This window comes from Oncorhynchus clarkii, chromosome 10 (assembly GCF_045791955.1).
Source record: "Oncorhynchus clarkii lewisi isolate Uvic-CL-2024 chromosome 10, UVic_Ocla_1.0, whole genome shotgun sequence".
NCBI lineage: Eukaryota > Metazoa > Chordata > Actinopteri > Salmoniformes > Salmonidae > Oncorhynchus > Oncorhynchus clarkii.
In genome coordinates this window covers 37,889,449-37,911,745 of record NC_092156.1, presented here as the reverse complement: position 1 = coordinate 37,911,745, position 22,297 = coordinate 37,889,449, and the positions used below count along the sequence as shown (strand labels likewise).

The window sequence follows — 22,297 nt, the reverse complement described above, 5'->3', positions numbered from 1 at the left end:
GCCGGACTATAACCAAGTAATGACTTTACAATAGGCTGCCATAACGTTGATATTAAACATCATTTCACTTCAAAGGCATCAAATATATTACAAGCAGGGAAACGTTTTATTATATAACATAATAGGCCTATAATAGAATAGAAACAGAATAGATCCAGCAAGATCCACTCGTGATAATGCTTTCTGTTTTCCCACAACGTTTCCACCCATTCCAATAGAGGGCAACATTGTCAAATGAGTATTGCAAGCCATCTTAGACCTACAAGAGTCACATAGAATAGACTACCATCTGTAATGGGAGAATCGAAGAAACTTAAAAAATATATGTTTTGGATTCTATCAAAACATCTTATAAGTAGCCCATGTAGTGAGCAAGATCTGATAATACGTTTACCATGCACTGCTACGTTAAAACGTATGTAGGCATACTATATTACCTGTTGATTGTGGAGACAAGTCTAGGCCACCATATCTAATGAATTCATATTTATACAACATAGTCCGTGCATATGTTGAGAAAGATAATTATCTCTTAATTATAATGTATTCACTGTAAAGACCCAGGCTGCACTATGGCTGAATATCTTCAGTCAAGAGAATGTTGACCAACTGAATAATGAGAGGACTTCGCCAAGCTTCCTTGATTGGTTAGGAGGCCAGGGCTATCTAAGCGTTGCATTACGTACTCAGCAGTGTGTGCGAAAAATGAGTATCGAATGCTAGTTTGGTGTGCACTGTACGCTGGAACCTTCACTGCTAAAATTCATTGCGAGTTCAAGTTAAATAGGCACAATATTTAACTTTATTTACAAACAGTTTTTTTTTTAGAGACTGAACTGGATTACTCACTCGTATCAATGACGTGATGTTTAAGAGACTATTCATGCCCTTTGGAAGAAGCAGTTCAGCGCGGACTTCGAACATGAGTTGGTGTCCACAATATACAGGCAGACTGTAACATTTCAAGTGGATTCTAAGTTCAATGCATCGGAGCCTAATGTCCACCTGAAATAAGGATTTTACGCATTTTATCGCGACTGTTTTTGAGTCTGCTGCTACACTGATGGAGTAGGCTACTTTGGAGGTACGCAAAATATTTTCTGTCAGAGCGTTTTTTTTTTTTTATAGTCGCTAAAAATTAAATGGATGTATCTATAGACAACGACTTCACCATACAAAGAAGACACAGTTGCACCAACTGGACAAAACAGATGTTTACTGAAGAAGCAATAACAAAAGGGTCACATTTATTGTAGTCTGCTTGTTAAATGTGCATCAACAACGGCAAAACGCACTCCAGCGTACGGGTTCGTGGGTGAAGACTCCACTTGTTACCGGATTCAACATTATTTTCTGACCAGTAACAAGAAACTTGTTCTATCAATGCGTTTAAACGTGCGCATATCCTACCTTAGAAATATATTCGACACCGGTAAGGTGATGAGATAAAGAATCCAGAACATTGACTCACTCACCTGCAAGATACTCTTGTTCTGCTTGCATAGCCTGCACGAAACGGGAAAATAGGATTTCATATATTATATTCATTGCTGGTTAATATTTTTCTATCGTCAACGTAGATTTACGTATAATCTAGGCTAGGCTACATGCGACACTAGTGATTGGGATCTAGAATTGTGCGAGATTTACACTGTATCCACATTTTCGAATGATTTCATCGTGCCGTTGACTAATTTGCCTGACTGAATAAGCGTGGAAATGGCAGGCTCCGGTTCCAATTGGAAGTACTACCTTTGGATTTTGACAGTCTTGTGCAGGTCGCTGTTGCCCTATGCCAAATCATTGGAATCGGTGATTTGGAACTCGCAAAACCCCAAGTAAGTGTTAAATTTGCTAATCTAGTCTATAGAAGATGTAAACTGTATTACCATGCATTGAAAAAAACACTGAATACTTATGTTATTCTATTAGCATGCGTAAATCTTGCTAATGGAAATAAATATGCATTGACGCCAGGACATGTTTTCGACTACTGTTTGCGCTGAATGACATTCAGGACTCTGTGATGTGCTGGCTCTGAAGACTCACACAGTGTTGAATGAAACAGCATGCTGTAAAACAATATGAAAGAAGGCATCATAGGAAAAAGCCAGACATTGTTTGATAGCATGTATCATAAAGGCCATAGTTTAAACAATACAACAATAAGCATTCAGTTCTGCCTAGTGAGTCATTAACAGATTTCTACATGTTGTGGTAAATGTCTTTCATATAGGTTATTTTTGATAGGATTCATTAACTCGTGTTTGCCATTAATCAACTTCCAACCAACATTTGAGGTGCCAATTTCAGCTAGAATCAACCAGGCCCCATCATTTACGGGTAGCCTGTATCTCTACTGCAGAGTGGTCTCTACAATCAAGGGAGAGGCAGCAACTGCTGTTGGTGTGTGTGTTCTCATATGTGTTTCCAGGTGCTCTCCTCTGGCTGGAATGACACATTTATAAGTGTGTTTTTCAAGTTTAATCAATATCTTTCTGGCTTTGAGGGTAGACACGTTGCCTAAGATAACATCCCAGCTTAAGTCCTCAGAGAGTAACAGGGACTTTGCTTTTAGAATATGTAGGCCTTTAAATGTTATTTTGTTATTTGATCTAGATTAATATATATCAAATGTCTATATATTTGTATTTCAATCCAAGTTAGTCCTGGAATTATTAATATGACCTCGTCTTCAATAGATTATATTAAGTGTTTCGCTGTTGTGGTCTCTGTCTGTCTACAGTGTAGAAAATAACACACATATATATATATATATATATATATATATATATATATATATATATATATATATATATATATATAAAAAACCTTTTGGCAAAATCCCTTCAATTCAATCCCTTCAACATTTCATTAATATAAGGGGGAAAAGTTGTGGTACCACAAGGTAGCAGAGTTATGTATCGTGCATATAAGTATACAGTATATGGGCTGATAAGGTGAATCACACATTTTATAATAATCTCTTCAAAATGTGAAATGTTCAGAACACATCTCTATTATTATTGAAATGAGTTACCAAGGGACTCAATATTCAGGATTTAAACACCAGCTGTGGATGTAGACAAGTGAAGTGGCCTAGTCCTGGCCTTGTTCACTCATCAGTACACAGTCTAAAATAAGTCACGACACTGAACAACGTAAAAGACAAGACTTCAATTGCCGTTAACCATTTGTTAAAATAAAGACTGTTGTTTTAAAACAGTTGGTGGCTGTTTTCTCAAGTAAGTTAATGTTTGTTTACTTACCCCACCAAGGGGTAATGCTTTGCTCTTCCTACCTCTACAATGCTTGTAGTTAGGTCATCGAGAGTGCAGACAGGCCCTTAAAAGCTGATTACAGATCTATCTGGACATGAGGACATGTTCATGTTCATAAAGGCATAAACATTTTTTGGGTTGATTTGTTATAAATTGAATTCACACAAACAAATGCAGGACTGCACCACCAGAGAATCTTACCTCAAAACATAAAATATAGATTGTCTTTCCAATGTATGAACTAAAATAATTAATTTTATACAGAGGCACAACGTTTATTTTGCTGAATTGGTGCAGACTAAGTTTGCTCCAACTGCAGCTGTAGTTTTTGAATTGTAATGCAGCAGCCATTTTGTATCAAGATATTGTATGTCAAAGTTGTCAGTAGTTGGGATTAGTTCCAGTGTGGATATAAACTCAAACTTCAGTTCTCAGATGATGAGCAGAGCCCACACATGTTTGTTGAAGAAGACATTGTCTCAAGTGTTTTATATTGCCTAATAACAAAAAAGGCCAAAGCAAGTCTTTTCAGAGAAGCTGAAGCCCCCCCCCCCCCAAAAAAAAGAAAAACACATTCATGCAAATGCCCTTGGTATAAAATATTGGCTGTTAGTATGTTTCAAAAGCAATGGTTGTTACATAAATTATTATATTGTATGATTTTATGATTTACACATTTTTCTCAATGGGATACTTCACTTCTCTGTCAATGTTCACTCAAATGGTCTTTTACTTTGGCACTCAGTATTTCTGTTGCTTGTTCAGATTAACAGACTAACATAAATGTTTTTGGGTTGCCACCATTCCCTTCTCCGGCTCTTTATTATTTTGCCTTATTAAAGTTATGCAGACGGTCTACCACATTGAGTCTTATACACTTCAGCCACACTGTCTGCTGAATTCTCACCAGTACCAGACCTCTGGCTTGGCTAGCCCACACCGTTACAGCTATAAACTTAAGAAGAGCGTTCCTTTCATTTAATCACATGAATCATGAAGTCACACTGAAACATGTAGATAGGCCTACTGAGATGCAGAGACCAAACTTGTACATCATAAAAAGCAGAGATGGTGATTGAGCACACGAGGAAAAGCTTGTGGTAGACCAAGGAATTTGACAGAATGCTTAAAAGTGTGAACTCTAGACAGAATACAAAGATGAATGCACTTAAAAGCTGTTGTTCTTTGGTCACAAGCCAACATTTTAAGATACTGTTAACATTTTGGACAAGTTGTTTCTTGCAGACTTCTAATTTAAACATTCAAATTACGTCTGTCAAAGTTAACGCTTGACATGTTTACCACCATCATTTCTTTGCCGCTGTTAATCGCATCTCCATTTCTTCAACGCACATAACCATATTAAGTGCACATTTCCACACTGACTGTTTTAAGTGCAGAACACAACATGGAACACAGCTAGTCAATGCTTGCTTGCTCCTTTACATAGCTGAAGACTGTGTGCCTCTAACCAAAATCATGTGAAAGTTATGCCCAATATTACCAGAGTTATGCTTTTTCTTTCTGCTGTTGATTCGTGCGTCTGTCACGGGCCATTTTAAACTACTCGTGACACTCTATTTTCTGGTTTGATAACAAACATTGTTTAGCTAGCTAGTCATGTTAGCTATCTAGCTAGCTAGATAGCAACCTGCTGTTTCTTCTGCAAGAAGGATAGATAACCGAATATATTATTTGAGCTTTTTCTCTCTTCTGAGACAGCAGCTAAATGGAGTGTTTGCAAGGGGGAAATAGCTGTAATTGGATTTATTGATATTGAACAAACCTGCTTCTCTCTAATTTCTCAGGATGGAATAAAATGCGGTAATTGAAAATCTTACTTGCATTTACTACAGATCTACCATTATTTTTTTGATATATTATGACAAACTTGTATTTATTTTGTTATGCATGTGATAGCCTTAGAAAATATACTTGATATCATATTTGTCATCTTATAATATAGTGTGGTATAGCAATTCCCATGTTGGGCTGGAACTGGTATCTCACAAAAACATTGAGAAAGAATATAGTCATTTGTCACTTACAGCATCCTACATGTAGTAAATCTATCAGCTTTTGACACCCATCTCTGCTAAATCTCATACATTCACCCTGCCATCTCTCTCCCTTGTGAGAACAATATGTAATTCTGGCCTTGTAATGTAATTCTGGCCTTGTAATTTCCAAGATTATGAGTTCGGTGTCTGACAGACCCAAGCAGGTGGTGTTCAGTCAGGCCTACTGTATGTCGTCAAGAGACTATATTTGTTGTGTTTAACCATTGGCACATGTGAATTACAGGCAATGGTAAGCTTTTAGACAACTTGCACTTACATGAAAACAGTAATAGTTTTATAATATCTTCATGAGGGCATTTTCTGAAAGGTCTTCTCACAGAGGTTATGATAGGACAACACGAAGATAGCTGTTAAGAAAAAAATACGTTTGAAAGCAGTTTCATTCCATTTGATGGTGCACTTCATACCATAATTATACTGTTGCCAATGATTCAGAAATTATCTTTGCCTGTTAAAGCCAGGGAGTATTATTTTTGTTTGCGCAATCTTGAAATAAGACCCTCCAGCTTTAGGTAATTCAACAAATCCCTGATTTAATTCCTCAAGGAAAAACAAGTGGAGACAAAAAAAGAGAAGGGAGACACCAGTCAGTTAATGTTTTAACCACTCAGCTCATGTGTTATTGAAGTTATCTTTAAGAGGGGTGAAACCTCGGAATTCTCACTCTGTGAAGACCGACACGAGGGACTGTCTGCAGTGACTGGTCTATGGTTATGTCAACAGTTTGACATCACATTGTAAAACGGGAGAGAAAATTGATATTGATTTGTGTTTTAATTGTTCCCACAAAGTCACATGGCCTTCCATACAGACAATTACAGATCTAGCTTGGTCGGAAGATTCAGCAGTGTATGATAAATTGAGCAAATATCGAGTGGCCTGTGTGTTTAATGCATTAGAGCCAAGTGAAGTAGCTCGAGCTTTGCCTGACTGTGCCATCATGATCAATGCTCCTGTGATTAAAAGTGACAGGCTAGAGATTAACTCTGTCACTGTTTAAATAGGCTGTGCCAACCCTCCAGCCTTTAATAAACCCACCCATGCCCCTGCTCCCTAGGTTTCAGCCGTAGTTTACACAAGAAAGAGATTCCTTTGAGAAGTGTCACAGGAGTGGTTTTGTTCTCCTCATGGCCTCATCCCTTCACGCTGGTTTTGATAACGTTTCACAGAAACCCAGACCCCATCACAAAGAGGAGAGACTTAGAGCCACCTCAGGGCGGCTTAGTTCAAGAATGAAAGGAAAGTAAAAGCATTCAGTCATTAGCAGTGTCGGGGTTAACGCGTTACAAAGTAACCCGTTACAGAAATAATATACGTTTTTGTGGTAACAAGTAATATAATACTGTACTGTTCCAATTTGAGTAATAATATTACAGTTACTGATCACAGATAGTTCATTGTTACTTTTGTTATCATTCCCTTCCTATTAGTTATTGATCCAAATAAATATTTTTGAAGATTATTATTCCCTCTCTGTTGGCACAATATTTAAAAATCCCCCACCCCCGATTCTCATTGTTTTCAACCTGAGTTTGATGTCCTCTCACCAAGTTCCTGTTAACACTCACACATTACTACTAACTGCTTTAGTGAGGGAGATTAAACATGGCAGAAGCGTTGGGTTTCTCAGCGTGGAAGTACTCCCATTACTTTGATTTGGTAGGAGGATAAAATGACAAGAATATAACTGTGAAATATAAACTGTGCTCTCCACTGCTAGAAACACAACTTCCAAATCTTTAGAAGCACCTGCAAAAGCAAGACAAAACTTGTAGCGAAAGATCCCTGAGGCCTGACCACTGCTGCTGAAGATGTCTTTAGGCCTACCTCATCCAAACAACCAAGGTTTGATTTGAATAGTTCTGGAGGACAGGCTGTAACCCGGGGGGAGCTGAACAAGCTTGTAACTGGGTATGTTGTAGAGGAAATTCTGCCCTTATCCACGGTAGAATAGTCCTACATAATGTAGAGATGTAGGATCTTAATTTGATCATTTTTTTGATGCTGAGAATTTTACTGCACACAGGAAATGCAACATTTGAGTGTTTTTGAGTTTTAAAAAGGCTTATAAAGTTCCACTTTGAAATTTCAGACTTGATTTGCCCTAACAACAAAATCTGTCAACCTCTACACAAATGTCCATAAATTATAATCCACATAATAATTATATTTTCCTGTTTCTGCAGAATTATATTACTGCTGTAGCAAACTGGCACAAATTAAGATCCTACCTCTGTAATGTTGTTTACATTGAGCAACCTTTTGGGGTGTAAGGCAAAAGTAATATAAAGAGTATTGTAACTAATCACTTTTCCCATGAAGTGATAAGTAAAGTAATTTGTTACTGTTAAAATAAGTAATGAGTAATAGATAATATGACCTTGTTGGAGTAACAACCCCAACCCTCTTACAGGCCTGGGCAATTTCAGTAGTCCTCGGGAGCCTGATTGGTGTTACACTTTTCCCCTATCCCTAGCAAACACACCTGCTTTTATACTAATTGCATTTTTAACTAAAGATCATGATTAGTTGATTATTGGAGTCAGGTGTGTTAGCTGGGGCTGGAGCAAAAGTGTGACACCAATCAGGCCCCCGAGGACTGGAGTTGCCCAGGCCTGCAACATCTGCTACTTACTAGCCAGCTAGCTAGGTTGCAATGGAGCCTGCTTTGCCTGGAATAGCTAACGAACGTCTCCAGCGCTGTAGCAGCTGTGTTTATTACGCTCTTTTCCGGGACAATATTGACAATCCGGAGTTTCAATGAAGCAGTTGTTTGCTTGCGGAATGAGGTGGCTATCCTTAGCAAGCAAATGTCAATTCTGTGTGAACTTATGGGGGAAAACGCAAATTGGAACTTTTTCTCTCTCAACTCCTGTGGCTGGACGCCACTCGGGCTTAATGGATGTATCCCCACCTTGTCATCTGTCCCTATCCGAATGGCCTATGCTACCTGTAACTTACCTGCCAAGGAAGTCGTCTCCATCTGCTTCTCCTCTTCCATCTTGCAGTGGAGTAGACGGAGAACAGCAAGAGGATTGTTCCAATCAGCACTGGTCGCATGTCACAAGTCGTGGAAAACGAAGGCAGCGGCATGCTGCTAAGCGGACTGGAATGCCTGCGAGAGGTCTGGCGCAGATTGACATGAGGAATAGCTTTGCCGCCCTGGTGCCTGATCTAACTGCGCCTTCACCGCTGGGACTACCTATGTCTGCGACGGCTGCGCTGACTCCAACTAGGCTGAATCCAGCAGCAAGTTCAGCTCCTTTCCTTCTCTCTGGATCTATCTGTGGATCTATCTGCTGTGGGAGGTCTGGACCTATTGCCCGGGAGCTGCGGGCATATGCTATCCTGCTTCTTGTGGGCCTGTGAAAGGTTCCACGAATTTTGTGAGGTGTAGGAATGAGCAGATTTCTTCAACCCCTTCTCGGTCTGTTGTATTGGGCAGTTCAATGGTGAGAAATGTCTCAGTTCTTGGAGCAAAACTTTGTGCTATCCAGGAGCACGAGTACAGGACATCAGTAAACTGCTCCCAAACAATTTAAACCTGCATCAGGAAATTGACTCTGATTCAATTACATTAAGGGCAGCTCAGAACAGCTGAAGATGGATCTCTGCTTGACACCAACAAACTCCCCATAATATATGTCCCTGTGCCCTCCCTAAATTGTAGCATTGAATGTTTCAGCAGACTTTTAGCCCTCCATAACTGGCAGTTATGTGACTACTGCAGCTCTGTATGTGTAACATTCATTGACAATTTTGATACCTTCTGCAAACAAAGCTATTTTTATTAGAGGTCGACCGATTATGATTTTTCAATGCCGATGCCGATTTATTGGAGGACCAAAAAAAGCCGATACCGATTAATCGGCCGATTTTTATTTATTCATAATGACAATTACAACAATACTGAATTAACACTTATTTTAACTTAATATAATACATCAATAAAATAAATTTAGCCTCAAATAAATAATGAAACATGTTCAATTTGGTTTAAATAATGCAAAAACAAAGTGTTGGAGAAGAAAGTAAAAGTGCAATGTGCCATGTAAAAAAGCTAACGTTTAAGTTCCTTGCTCAGAACATGAGAACATATGAAAGCTGGTGGTTCCTTTTAACATGAGTCTTCAATATTCCCAGTTAGAAGTTTTAGGTTGTAGTTATTATAGGAATTATAGGACTATTTCTCTCTATACGATTTGTATTTCATATACCTTTGACTATTGGATGTTCTTATAGGCACTTTAGTATTGCCAGTGTAACATTATAGCTTCCATCCCTCTCCTCGCACCTGGGCTCAAACTAGGAACACATCGACAACAGCCACACTCGAAGCAGCGTTACCCATGCAGAGCAAGGGGAACAACTACTCCAAGTCTCAGAGCGAGTGACGTTTGAAACGCTATTAGCGCGCACCCCGCTAACTAGCTAGCCATTTCACATCGGTTACACCAGCCTAATCTTGGGAGTTGATAGGCTTGAAGTCATAAACAGTGCAATGCTTGAAGCATTTATATGGTCGAATCCGGAAACTATCATTTCGAAAACAAAACGTTTATTCTTTCAGTGAAATATGGAACCGTTCCGTATGTTATCTAACGGATGGCATCCCTAAGTCTAAATATTGCTGTTACATTGCACAACCTTCAATATTATGTCATAATTACATAAAATTCTGGAAAATTAGTTGCATATACCCAGTTCTGCCAAACTGTTGCATATACCCTGACTCTGCGTGCAATGAACGCAAGGGAAGTGACACAATTACACCTGGTTAATATTGCCTGCTAACCTGGATTTCTTTTAGCTACATATGCAGGTTTAAAAATATATACTTCTGTGTATTGATTTTAAGAAAGGCATTGATGTTTATGGTTAGGTACACGTTGGAGCAACGACAGTCCTTTTTTGCGGATGCGCACCGCATCGATTATATGCAACGCAGGACACGCTAGATAAACTAGTAATATCATCAACCATGTGTAGTTATAACTAGTGATTATGATTGATTAATTGTTTTTTATAAGATAGGTTTAATGCTAGCTAGCAACTTACCTTGGCTTCTTACTGCATTCGCGTAACAGGCAGGCTCCTTGTGAGGCAGGTGGTTAGAGCGTTGGACTAGTTAACCGTAAGGTTGCAAGATTGAATCCCTGAGCTGACAAGGTAAATAAAGATAATACTAAATAAAGACAAAACAACGGAAAATAAAGGTCAGAACGTGACAAGGAGGATGGGATCCACCCTGGATCCTTTCTTAGCTTTACAAGGCACTGAGTTGTCATAATGCTTCAGCAAATGTACATTATCCCAGGGGTGTTGGAAGACAAAATGTAAGCAACCAAATGTATGTCCCTCTAACTGCCCTGAATGCCTCTGCTGATCCTACAGCAAATGTATGCAGTAATCATGTGCCTATGAACCACTGAGGCAGTGTCCCTAGTAGGAAGTCCACTGTGTGCAGCTCAACCTGCACAAACATAAATAACAAGATCATGTCTGCTTCTGCCACACTTTCCAGTAAAGCAATAAAAACAATAAGGCATCACAAAAAAGTGGTAAAAATAGCTTAAGAAACAAGGTTCATGAAATCAATAATTTGCTAGTAACAGATGACATTAATATTCTGACAATATCTGAAACTCAGATAATACCTTTGATGATACAGTGGTAGCAATACATCGTTATAAGATCTACAGAAAATACAGAAATGCCAAAGGTGGAGGTGTGGCTGTTTATATTCAGAACCACATTCCTGTTAAGCTTAGAGAGGATCTCATGTTAAATACAGTTGAAGTAATATGGCTACAGGTTAATCTGCCTCACCTCAAGCCCACTATTGTAGGAAGCTGCTGTAGACCACCAAGTGCTAAAAGTCAGTATCTGGATAACATGTGAAATGCTTGATAATATATGTGATATCAACAGAAGTATATTTTCTGGGTGATTGAAATATTGACTGGCTTTCATCAAGCTCCCCACTCAAGGAAAAGCTTCAAACTGTAACTAGCGACTGCAACCTGGTTCAGGTTATCAATCAACCTACCAGGGTAGTTACAAACAGCACAGGAATGAAATCATAAACATATATTGATCACATCTTTACTAATTCTGCACAAATTTACTTTAAGCCTTTGACACGTACCAACATAGTGATCCCTGCAGCATACACTCAAACCGGTGTGATTAGAACGCTGATATAGAACGTCCAGTTTCGATTGACGCAACAGTCAGCGTTTGAGTTGGACACTTTTTTCACACAAACATTTTGTACAAACACAGTCCTTGTAAATTTCTGTCCTGAATGTGACCAGTTTATTTTTAGATGCAATGTTCAGACATTCACAGAAGTAGTGACAGCATAACGCAATCATCCAAACTGGAAAATGTAGGCTACGTTAGTCCTAGCGCTAACTGAGGAAAGATTGATGTAACACAAGTGGTCATACTTAGCTTGGCTGACAAACTCTTGGCTGACAGAAACCACAATATGAATTAGCTTATAGCAATTACTATTTACAATTCATTACATCATGGGTGAGCTCCCCATTAATCTAAATAATTGAGGAGAACACTTTATAGTATCCAGAAAGTAATCTGACAATGGGTAGTTTATGTGCGCCACCATGTTTTGTTTTTTCGCGTCAACCAAAGATAAGAAGAGGAGACGAGTTTGGTCTGTTTGAAGTATGTATGTTGAAGGGAGTGTGTCATCTACGATCATTCACTTCCCTTCATTCACTTCCGTAAGTTTACTCGAAAGATGAGTGAACCATTCCGTCACCTCATTATAACATCTTTGGTCTGACAGACTTTACGTGGCACCCAGAATGCATTGTATAATGTCAACAAGCATGGTACCACATGTAGCTGGCAAATAGCTTAGCATTAGCTCATCATAATCAGTACAACCTTCAAAAAAGTATTTTACACACATCATAAGTGTCTATTAAAATCTATGCAATAATTGGAATGCATTTGCCACCAGTACTTGAAAACATGTGAATAAATCTGTAAATACATCATGCTCCATACCTACTGTATTCTACAGTAGAAACGACAAAATGATATACATAAAATAAGGCACTGACTTGGATAGGAACGCACACATGTCCAAAGGAATTATTTGTAAGGAAAACAACAATGAAGGCAATGCGAGCGCCAGATAGAAAATGTGCCAGTTCATGCAAATGTATACTTGATCTGTCAGAAACACTGGGGAAATGCTTGGGTTCTCCTCGAAGAGAGAAGTTTGTCCGGCTCAGTAAAGCATCAAACCTAAATTGTCCGCAAGAGTGAAATGGGCTACTTCTATGTGAATTAATGAGGCGGAACACACCTCAATTCAAACTGTTGTTTTTTAAAGAAAATAATTTGAAATGGACAAGTTGAAACATATACAGTGGGGCAAAAAAGTATTTAGTCAGCCACCAATTGTGCAAGTTCTCCCACTTAAAAAGATGAGAGAGGCCTGTAATTTTCATCATAGGTACACTTCAACTATGACAGACAAAATGAGAGAAAAAATCCAGAAAATCACATTGTAGGATTTTTTATGAATTTATTTGCAAATTATGGTGGAAAGTAAGTATTTGGTCAATAACAAAAGTTTATCTCAATACTTTGTTATATACCCTTTGTTGGCAATGACAGAGGTCAAACGTTTTCTGTAAGTCTTCACAAGGTTTTCACACACCGTTGCTGGTATTTTGGCCCATTCCTCCATGCAGCTCTCCTCTGGAGCAGTGATGTTTTGCGGCTGTTGCTGGGCAACACGGACTTTCAACTCCCTCCAAAGATTTTCTTTGGGGTTGAGATCTGGAGACTGGCTAGGCCACTCCAGGACCTTGAAATGCTTCTTTCGAAGCCACTCCTTCGTTGCCCGGGCGGTGTGTTTGGGATCATTGTCATGCTGAAAGACCTAGCCACGTTTCATCTTCAATGCCCTTGCTGATGGAAGGAGGTTTTCACTCAAAATGTCACGATACATGGCCCCATTCATTCTTTCCTTTACACGATCAGTCATCCTGGTCCCTTTGCAGAAAAACAGCCCCAAAGCATGATGTTTCCACCCCCATGCTTTACAGTAGGTATGGTGTTCTTTGGATGCAACTCAGCATTCTTTGTCCTCCAAACACGACGAGTTGAGTTTTTACCAAAAAGTTATATTTTGGTTTCATCTGACCATATGACATTCTCCCAATCTTCTTCTGGATCATCCAAATGCTCTCTAGAAAACTTCAGACGGGCCTGGACATGTACTGGCTTAAGCAGGGGGACACTTCTGGCACTGCAGGATTAGAGTCCCTGGCGGCGTAGTGTGTTACTGATGGTAGGCTTGGTTACTTTGGTCCCAGCTCTCTGCAGGTCATTCACTAGGTCCCCCCGTGTGGTTCTGGGATTTTTGCTCACCGTTCTTGTGATCATTTTGACCCCACGGGGTGAGATCTTGCGTGGAGCCCCGGATCGAGGAAGATTATCAGTGGTCTTGTATGTCTTTCATTTCCTAATAATTGCTCCCACAGTTGATTTCTTCAAACCAAGCTGCTAACCTATTGCAGATTCAGTCTTCCCAGCCTGGTGCAGGTCTACAATTTTGTTTCTGGTGTCCTTTGACAGCTCTTTGGTCTTGGCCATAGGGGAGTTTGGAGTGTGACTGCTTGAGGTTGTGGACAGGTGTCTTTTATACTGGATAACAAGTTTAAACAGGTGCCATTAATGCAGGTAACGAGTGGATGACAGAGGAGCCTCTTAAAGAAGAAGTTACAGTTCTGTGAGAGCCAGAAATCTTGCTTGTTTGTAGGTGACCAAATACTTATTTTCCACCATAATTTGCAAATAAATTCATTAAAAATCCTACAATGTGATTTTCTGGATTTTTTTCCCTCGTTTTGTCTGTCATAGTTGAAGTGTACCTATGATGAAAATTACAGGCCTCTCTCATCTTTTTAAGTGGGAGAACTTGCACAATTGGTGGCTGACTAAATACTTTTTTGCCCCACTGTAGATAATGAGGCAGCGCGTGTTAACTGTCCTTTTTCTTAACAATCACATTTTGGAACAATGAGTGAATTCTGACATCACATGCTTAAATCAACTCACGTTGGGGTGACCGTTCGAGATATTTGAAACTCACTCGAAGGATGTGAGGAAGGATGAGGCAAAGGGAATGGCAAATAAGTCTGGCTGCACAACCGATTGGCAAATGTACTGCAAATTGAGAAATCATGTAACTAAACTGAATAAAAAGAATAAGAAACTATACAATGAAACAAAGATGTATGATATAAAGAATTATAGTAAAAAAGCTTTGGAGCACCTTACATGAAATGTTGGCCAAAAAGGCAAACTCAGCTCTATCATTAATTGAATCAGATGGCTCATTCATCACAAAACCAACTGATATTACCAATTACTTTAATGCTTTTTTCATTGGCAAGATTAGCAAACTTAGGCATGACATGCCAGCAACAAACGCTGACACTACACATCCAAGTATAACTGATACAATTATGAAAGACAAGCATTGTAATTTTGAATTCTGTAAAGTGAGTGTGGAAGAGGTCATTTTTTGTTGTTCAACAATGACAAGCCACCGGGGTCTGACAACTTGGATGTAAAATTACTGAGGATAATAGCGGACGATATTGCCATTCCTATTTGCCATATCTTCAATATAAGCCTACTAGAAAGTGTGTGCCCTCAGGCCTGGAGGGAAGCAAAAGTAATTCCACTACCCAAGAATAGTAAAGCCCCCTTAACTGGCTCAAATAGCCAACCAATCAGCTCGTTACCAACCATTAGTAAACAGTAGGAAAAAATTGTGTTTGACCAGATACAATGCCATTTTACTGTAAACAAATTGACAAGACTTTCAGCATGCTTACAGGGAAGAACGTTCAACAAGCACGGCACTAATGGCCAAATCAAATGGCCACCCAGACTATTTATATTGACCCCCCTCCTTGTTTTTACACTGTTGCTACTCACAGTTTATTATCTATGCATAGTCACTTTACAAATTACCTTGACTAACCTGTACCACCTGATATATCCTCGTTATTGTTATGTAAATGTTTGTTACTTTTTTGATGTTACTTTTTGATTGATTTTTTAAAAAAGTACTTTTTTACTCTTTCTTGAACTGTATTGTTGGTTAAGGGCTTGTAAGTAAGCATTTCACTGTAAGGTCTAAACCTGTTGTATTACCTAATCCTTGCCTCCTATTCTGAAACTAACTGCAGCTCTTTGTTAAGTGTTGCAGTGATTTCACTCACTGTAGTAGCTGATGTGTATAAAATCTAATCAAATTGTATTTGTCACATGAGTGAAATCACTGCAACACTTAACAAAGAGCTGCAGTTAGTTTCAGAATAGGAGGCAAGGATTAGGTTAGTCCTAAATATTTCAAAAAAGCATTGTATTTAGGACAAATCATTCACTAAACCTCAACTAAATATTGTAATATTGTAAATATTGTAAGTTGAGGTAACTAAACGGCTTGGAGTAACCCTGGATTGTAAACTATCATGGTCAAAACATGTTGATACAATGGTAGCTAGGATGGGGAGAAGTCTGTCCATAGTAAAGCGCTGGTCTGCCTTTTTAACAACACTATCAACAAGGCATGACCTACAGGCTCTTGTTTTGTAGCACTTGGACTACTGTTCAGTCTTGTGGTCAGGTGCCACAAAAAGGGAAAATCGGAGGGAACACACTTAATGTGTTGTGAAAAGTGTTATGAAATGTAATGTCATGTAATATTTTAAATTGTATATAACTGCTTTAATGTTGCTGGACCCCAGGGATCCTTAATGGGGATCCTTAATAAATACAAACACTGGTTATTAGGCACTCTAATATTCTACTTTTAGAATGCACTGGAGCTTCTGGTCTAGACAGTTGTCTGAGGCTTCCTTTTGCAGCCATCGATGGCTTGATTCTGAGCAACTGAGATCCTGAGTAAAGCCTTTGTTAGATATGGTTTTAGACATTTTGAAATGAATACATACAAAATCCATAAACTGTTCCTACATCTTATGTCTATGAGAACATTGATGCTTCATTCTCATGTGAGCCACATTCTCGTATCTGAGTGCTCTAGTCTAGCTGACCGATCAGGTCGCTCTAAGTGGCCTTTTCCCTTCTCGTTACTTATTTAAATCAATACATGAAAAGGGAATATTCAGGGGAATGTTTTACAGCATGTTTTCTCAGGGCTACACCGGGTTTTCTCAGGGCTACACTGGGGAGTGAGATTTACAGACAAATGAACTGTTAATGGACAACCCAAATCTCTTGCAGTAAATATGTATTTTCTAGCTGTTACAATTATTTTTTTTCACGTGGCGACTTGTATGTGCAGAATCCTTTTAGGAATCTGTCGACAGTCTGGCTGTAAAGTTCCTTAGCAGTGACTCATGCATACAGCCCTCTTAATGAAATACTGAGCTCTCCAATGCAACGAAAGATACCCAAATGCTTAAGGGACAACTAATAATTAATGCTGTCTGTTAATGTCCTATAGTTTCACATCCGTCATTAGATTGGACCCTAAAGCAGTTACCATTACATAGGTGCTCATATGTAAACAGCACCTGGACATAATTTGAAAGGCAAATTCAGAAGTGTAGTACATTAGTGGTAGCCATATAAAATGAAAGAAAATAGCCAGAAAGGTTCTATTTTTCATTACTGACATTTTGTTTCATGAGAAAATGGATGCATGTATTTTTCTATCTCTTGACACAGCCGTTACATACAGTTGACTCAAAGCCATTGAGTTTATATTTATTGGCAGAGTAGGCTGAGTCATTGTTGAACACCACAAGAATGCCATTGTTTGGCACACTCGATCCATGACCATTCCTAAGTTAACTACAACATTCATGGGACTCTACTAAATAATCAAGGGGGGGTCAGCTCTACATGCCTAGCTCATGCTTGCACCAACAATGGCGGAGAGGTTTCTGTACAGAATGAGGATTGTGTAGCACAAGGAGAGAGGAACAGATGTTAGATATCAGAGGCATAGGTCACACAAATGGGTATTCCACCAGACACACTCTCCTTGAAACTCAGTACACATATCGCCCCAACCAACTGTGAGATTTGGATCCAGATATTGCTGTCCATAAATGCATATGGCTCCCCTAACAATGTGCTCTCTGTCTCTGAGGGCTTCAACAATATAATCGTTTTTGCATTCACAGTTTGCAGCAGTATCACAGTTTGCAACAGGTGGTCTGTGTTAATAGTGTACAGAGGTTTTCTTAAAACATGCTTTGAATCGTTTCGTAATAAGGACGACTAAAGGTATGGTAATGTGTAGACATGCTATGTCTCTTCTTGTGTTATCTTTTATCTTAGGATCAACGTTGTTATATCCTCAATACTTCGGAGAGCACACACACACAGACAAAGACTCTGATTGGATCTTTCTCCATTAGTTACACCTATGTGTTGAGCAGGATCCCAAAGAGTGGTTTGATCTCCTTCATGGAGAAGACAACAGTAGGGAAACCCTTGTGTCTCGCTGCATTCCAGATCTAGTCCCTGGCTCTGGAACGGATGGGTGTGACAGCCAGTTCAAAGCCCATTAGAACTGGCGTTTCAAAGCAGATTTAACTAAATGGCTGATGCCATGGGCCTGCTGGGCCTAGTCCTCTGTAAGTGTGTCGCTGCGCCAGATGTACTTTTTTGCTAGAATACATTTTATTATTATGAAACAGACCCTTTAATTTCCACTGTGTGTAATGAGAGAAATTACACAGCAGAAATTGCGTAACACAGACATAGTGATTATAACCATAGGCCCTGACAGTGACAAATAGCCATATCGTTCACATTTCATAAACCTGATTTTTCTCCCGCTCTGAGTGTACACATCAGATGGGAGCCATCTTGAGCTACGCTGAGGTTTTCCTCTCTCCTTTGTCTGTCCGTCCAGCTCTACAAAGGCTAGTGATCCAATGTGTCTGTAAGCCAGGGCTTTCTCCATGCCACCTTTAACCCATTCTACTGGGGCTCCTCAAAGCCCTCTCGAGGCGTTGCTATGTGAATGACCAGCATGAAAGGATTCCCTAGTCCACTGCACAGAGTTGGGGGGGGGGGGGGGGGGATTAAAAGTCACGCTGTTAACGCCACAGCTCCCTAGGATTGGCGGACCCTCAAACCGCCGAGTGCCCTGGCAGCTGGAGAGGCCAGCTCAATAGCCCCACGCCTGGAAGCATTCTCTCCCACTCTTTATAGGAGGCTGCTAAGGAATCTGCGCATACACAGAGAAAAAACTATCCCCTTTTCTCCCATTTTTGACAAATTTTCGGAAAACTATAGAGGGCCAATAGCAGGTGATTTGTAGTGCATATAACTTTTGACCATGTGGATGTGCAGTACCAGTCAAAAGTGTGGAAACACCTACTTATTCAAGGGTTTTTCTTTGTTTACTATTTTCTACATTTTAGAACAATAGTGAAGACCATCAAAACTATGAAATAACACATGGAATCATGTAGTAACTAGAAAAAGTGTTAAACAAATCAAAATATATTTTAGATTCTTCTTGATGACAGCTTTTCACACTTGATGACAGCTTTGAATTCTCTCAACCAGCTTCACCTGGAAGGCTTTTCCAACAGTCTATGCTGAGCACCTGTTGGCTGCTTTTTCTTCACTCTGTGGTCCAACTCATCCCAAACCATTTCAATTGGGTTGAGATCGGGTGATTGTGGAGTTCAGGTCATCTGATGCAGCACTCCATCACTCTCCTTCTTGGTCAAATAGCCTTTACACAGCCTGGAGGTGTTCTGAGTCATTGTCCTGTTGAAAAACAAATGTTAGTCCCACAAAGCGCAAACCAGATGGGATGGCGTATTGCTGCAGAATGCTGTAGTAGCCATGCTGGTTAATTGTGCCTTGACTTCTAAATAAATCAACAACAGTGTCACCAGCAAAGAACCCCCACAACATCAAACCTCCTCTTCTATGCTTCACGGTGGGAACCACACACAATGACATCATCCGTTCACCAACTCTGCGTCTCACAAAGACATGGCGGTTGGAACCAGAAATCTCAAATTTGGACTCATCAGACCAAAGGACAGATTTCCACCAGTCTAATGCCATTGCTTGTGTTTCTTGGCCCAAGCAAGTCTCTTATTATTATTTGTGTCCTTTAGTAGTGGTTTCTTTGCAGCAGTTCGACCATGAAGGCTTGATTCACGCAGTCTCCTCTGAACAGCTGATGTTGAGATGTGTCTGTTACTTGAACTCTGTGAAGCATTTATTTGGGCTGCAATCTGAGGTGCAATTAACTCTAGTGAACTTATCCTCTGCAGCAGAGGTAACTCTGGGTCTTCTTTTCCTGTGGCGTTTCTTATGAGAGCCAGCTTCATGGTTTTTGCGACTGCACTTGAAAAAACTTTCAAAGTTCTTAATGTTCCGGATTGACTGACCTTCATGTATTAAAGTAATGATGGACTGTCATTTCTCTTTGTTTATTTGAGCTGTTCTTGCCATAATTTGGACTTGGTCTTTTACCAAATAGGGCTATCTTCTGTATACCAACCCTACCTTATCACAACTTAACTGATTGGCTCAAAAGCATTAAGAAGGAAAGACATTTCACAAATTCACTTTTCACAAGGCACACATTTTAATTGAAATGCATTCCAGGTGACTACCTCATGAAGCTGGTTGAGAGAATGACAAGAGTGTGCAAAGCTGTCATCAAGGCAAAGGGTGGCTACTTTGAAAAATCGAAAATATAACACTTTTTTTGTTACTACATGATTCCACTATTATTCTAAAATGTAGAAAATAGTAAACATGAAGAAAAACCCTTGAATGAGTAGGTGTTTCCAATCTTTTGACCGGTTCGTTACATCCACATGGTCAAAAGTTATATGCACTACAAATCATCTGCTATGGGCAGTCTATAGTTTGCCTAAAATGTGTCAAAAATAGGAGAAAAGTGGGTTGTTTTTTTTCTCTGTGTGTGCACAGGTTCCTTAGCAGCCTCCTAAAACGAGCGCGAGAGAATGCTTCCCGGCGTGGTTACTACATGATTCCATATGTGCTATTTCATTGTTTTGATGTCTTAACTATTATTCTACAATGTAGAAAATAGTAAAAATAAAGAAAAACCCTTGAATGAGTAGGTGTGTTATATATAAATATATATATATATTTTTTTTTACATTCTGAGAATAGTGGTTTTGAGCTTCATACACATTCTGTTATGCTTCAGTTATAACCTTAGTGGCTTAAAGCAAGTGGGATTTGAGGTCCATTTAATGAATTATTTTGATTGATGGAAAAAGTCTGATTTTCGGCAAGTTCTCTTTTTATGACTCTGATGTAATTATATTACCTAACTGCAGTGTTGTGTTAGCTACTCTGAAAATATAGTTTACCAAGCTACCAATTACTTCAGACTGAAAGAAGTTAAGCTACACTGAAGTTATCCTTAAATATATACACTTCAAGGTCAAAGTATTCAAACACATTTTTGATTCTTGGAGATTTGTGAAAAATTATCATTCACTACAAATTGCAAGAACAGGTCACTCTGGTGTCAGATGTTAACAGAATATGTAATTTGGCCTATTAAACACAAAAACGACGATTCAAGTGAGATTTAGGCAGGTCTGATGCCGAAAAATAAAACATTCTTCCCTACTTTATCCATATTTTCATTTCTCTTAGCAAAAATATGGTGTGTAGTTCCAGTAGTTAGCTACACCACTACATTGCAAAAATGTCATGTAAATACTAAAAAACAATACAGAGATTTGAATTTAGTTCAACCACCACCAAGCTACTGCAAAATGTAATTACATTACTAGTTGAACTACATTTAGTTCACTACTCCCCAACACTGCCTGACAGTCAGGGAAATTGGAAAATATTGAAGACAATGCAGGCATACCAATAGAGAATTAATCCTGCAAACAAAAGCATTTGTTTTGGGAAGAGGCGGTGAGCTGTCAGGTTAAAGTTTCAGAAAGAAAAGGGGACAATGAAGTCCACACAAAGCCATATTGAAATTCCTCCCAGTGTGGCCTTTCACATTAAAATGAATGACATTGTCTGGAGAACAGGTACTCCTCTGGGGGAATGGGTCATTGTCTGCCTGCAGTGAGGTTACAGTGTGGCTGCAAGTCACCGCGCCAAGGCTCTGACTGATGATGAGGCTGTGACACAAGCCACAGCTTCCTCCCAACAGAATGGCCTTTATGGATCTGGCAGATTAAAAACTTTTAAAGGCACTCTGAAGTAAAATATGACTGAGAAACCCCAGGCTATGCATCTTTTAAGCCTGTTTTGCATAATAGCAGCAAAAAATATGCATGTTATTTCATCTTGCCTCAGTAATGCTTGTAACGTAAACAGTAATAAGCACAAAACATTTCAATTCTGAGTTTTCAAGCAAGTTGTTTCAATAGAGTGGTCATGGTTATCCTCTGACTGTATTGGCTGGAACTTGATTGCTTGACAACCATTGTTAGGAGGGACATCGAATGTTATAGTAATGGTGGGAAGCTGATTTACTGATTTGAGATTCTGTGTAAAGAAATGTATGCTCCAGTGACTGATTTAACCTACTTTTTGAGTTAGAATTTTCTCCACACTAAAACTTAGAGCAATTAGTCTTGGTGCATTTGTCATGAGTGCAGGCTGGTGCGTAGCTGTAGGGGAAATTAAACTTTATTATATAAACTGACAGATGTATTGTAAGTCTAAGGAAAAGGCAAGTAACTCGATGGACTCCTTACACAAAGGAACAATATTTTCACGGTTGACTGCTGTGTTTTTGAAGAGAGGGGAGAGTTTGAGCAGTTGACACCTCAAACAGCTCCGTTAGCTCAACATCTGCCATACCAAAGCAACTAACACACATGCCCAAGTCCTAATAGTTATTTGATACAGGGA

At 39.3% G+C, this 22,297-nt stretch overlaps 1 protein-coding gene across 1 annotated transcript in view; it reads left to right on the top strand.

Annotated features, from left to right (window-relative positions):
• The first annotated feature begins 713 nt into the window (after positions 1-713).
• Positions 714-22,297, top strand: part of LOC139418428 (ephrin-B1-like) — a 75,190-nt gene continuing 53,606 nt past the window's right edge. The window contains exon 1 of the mRNA XM_071167838.1: positions 714-1,838. Within this exon, the coding sequence (XP_071023939.1) occupies positions 1,720-1,838 (119 nt within the window). The 5' untranslated portion in view covers positions 714-1,719. The remainder of the gene's footprint in view (positions 1,839-22,297) is intronic.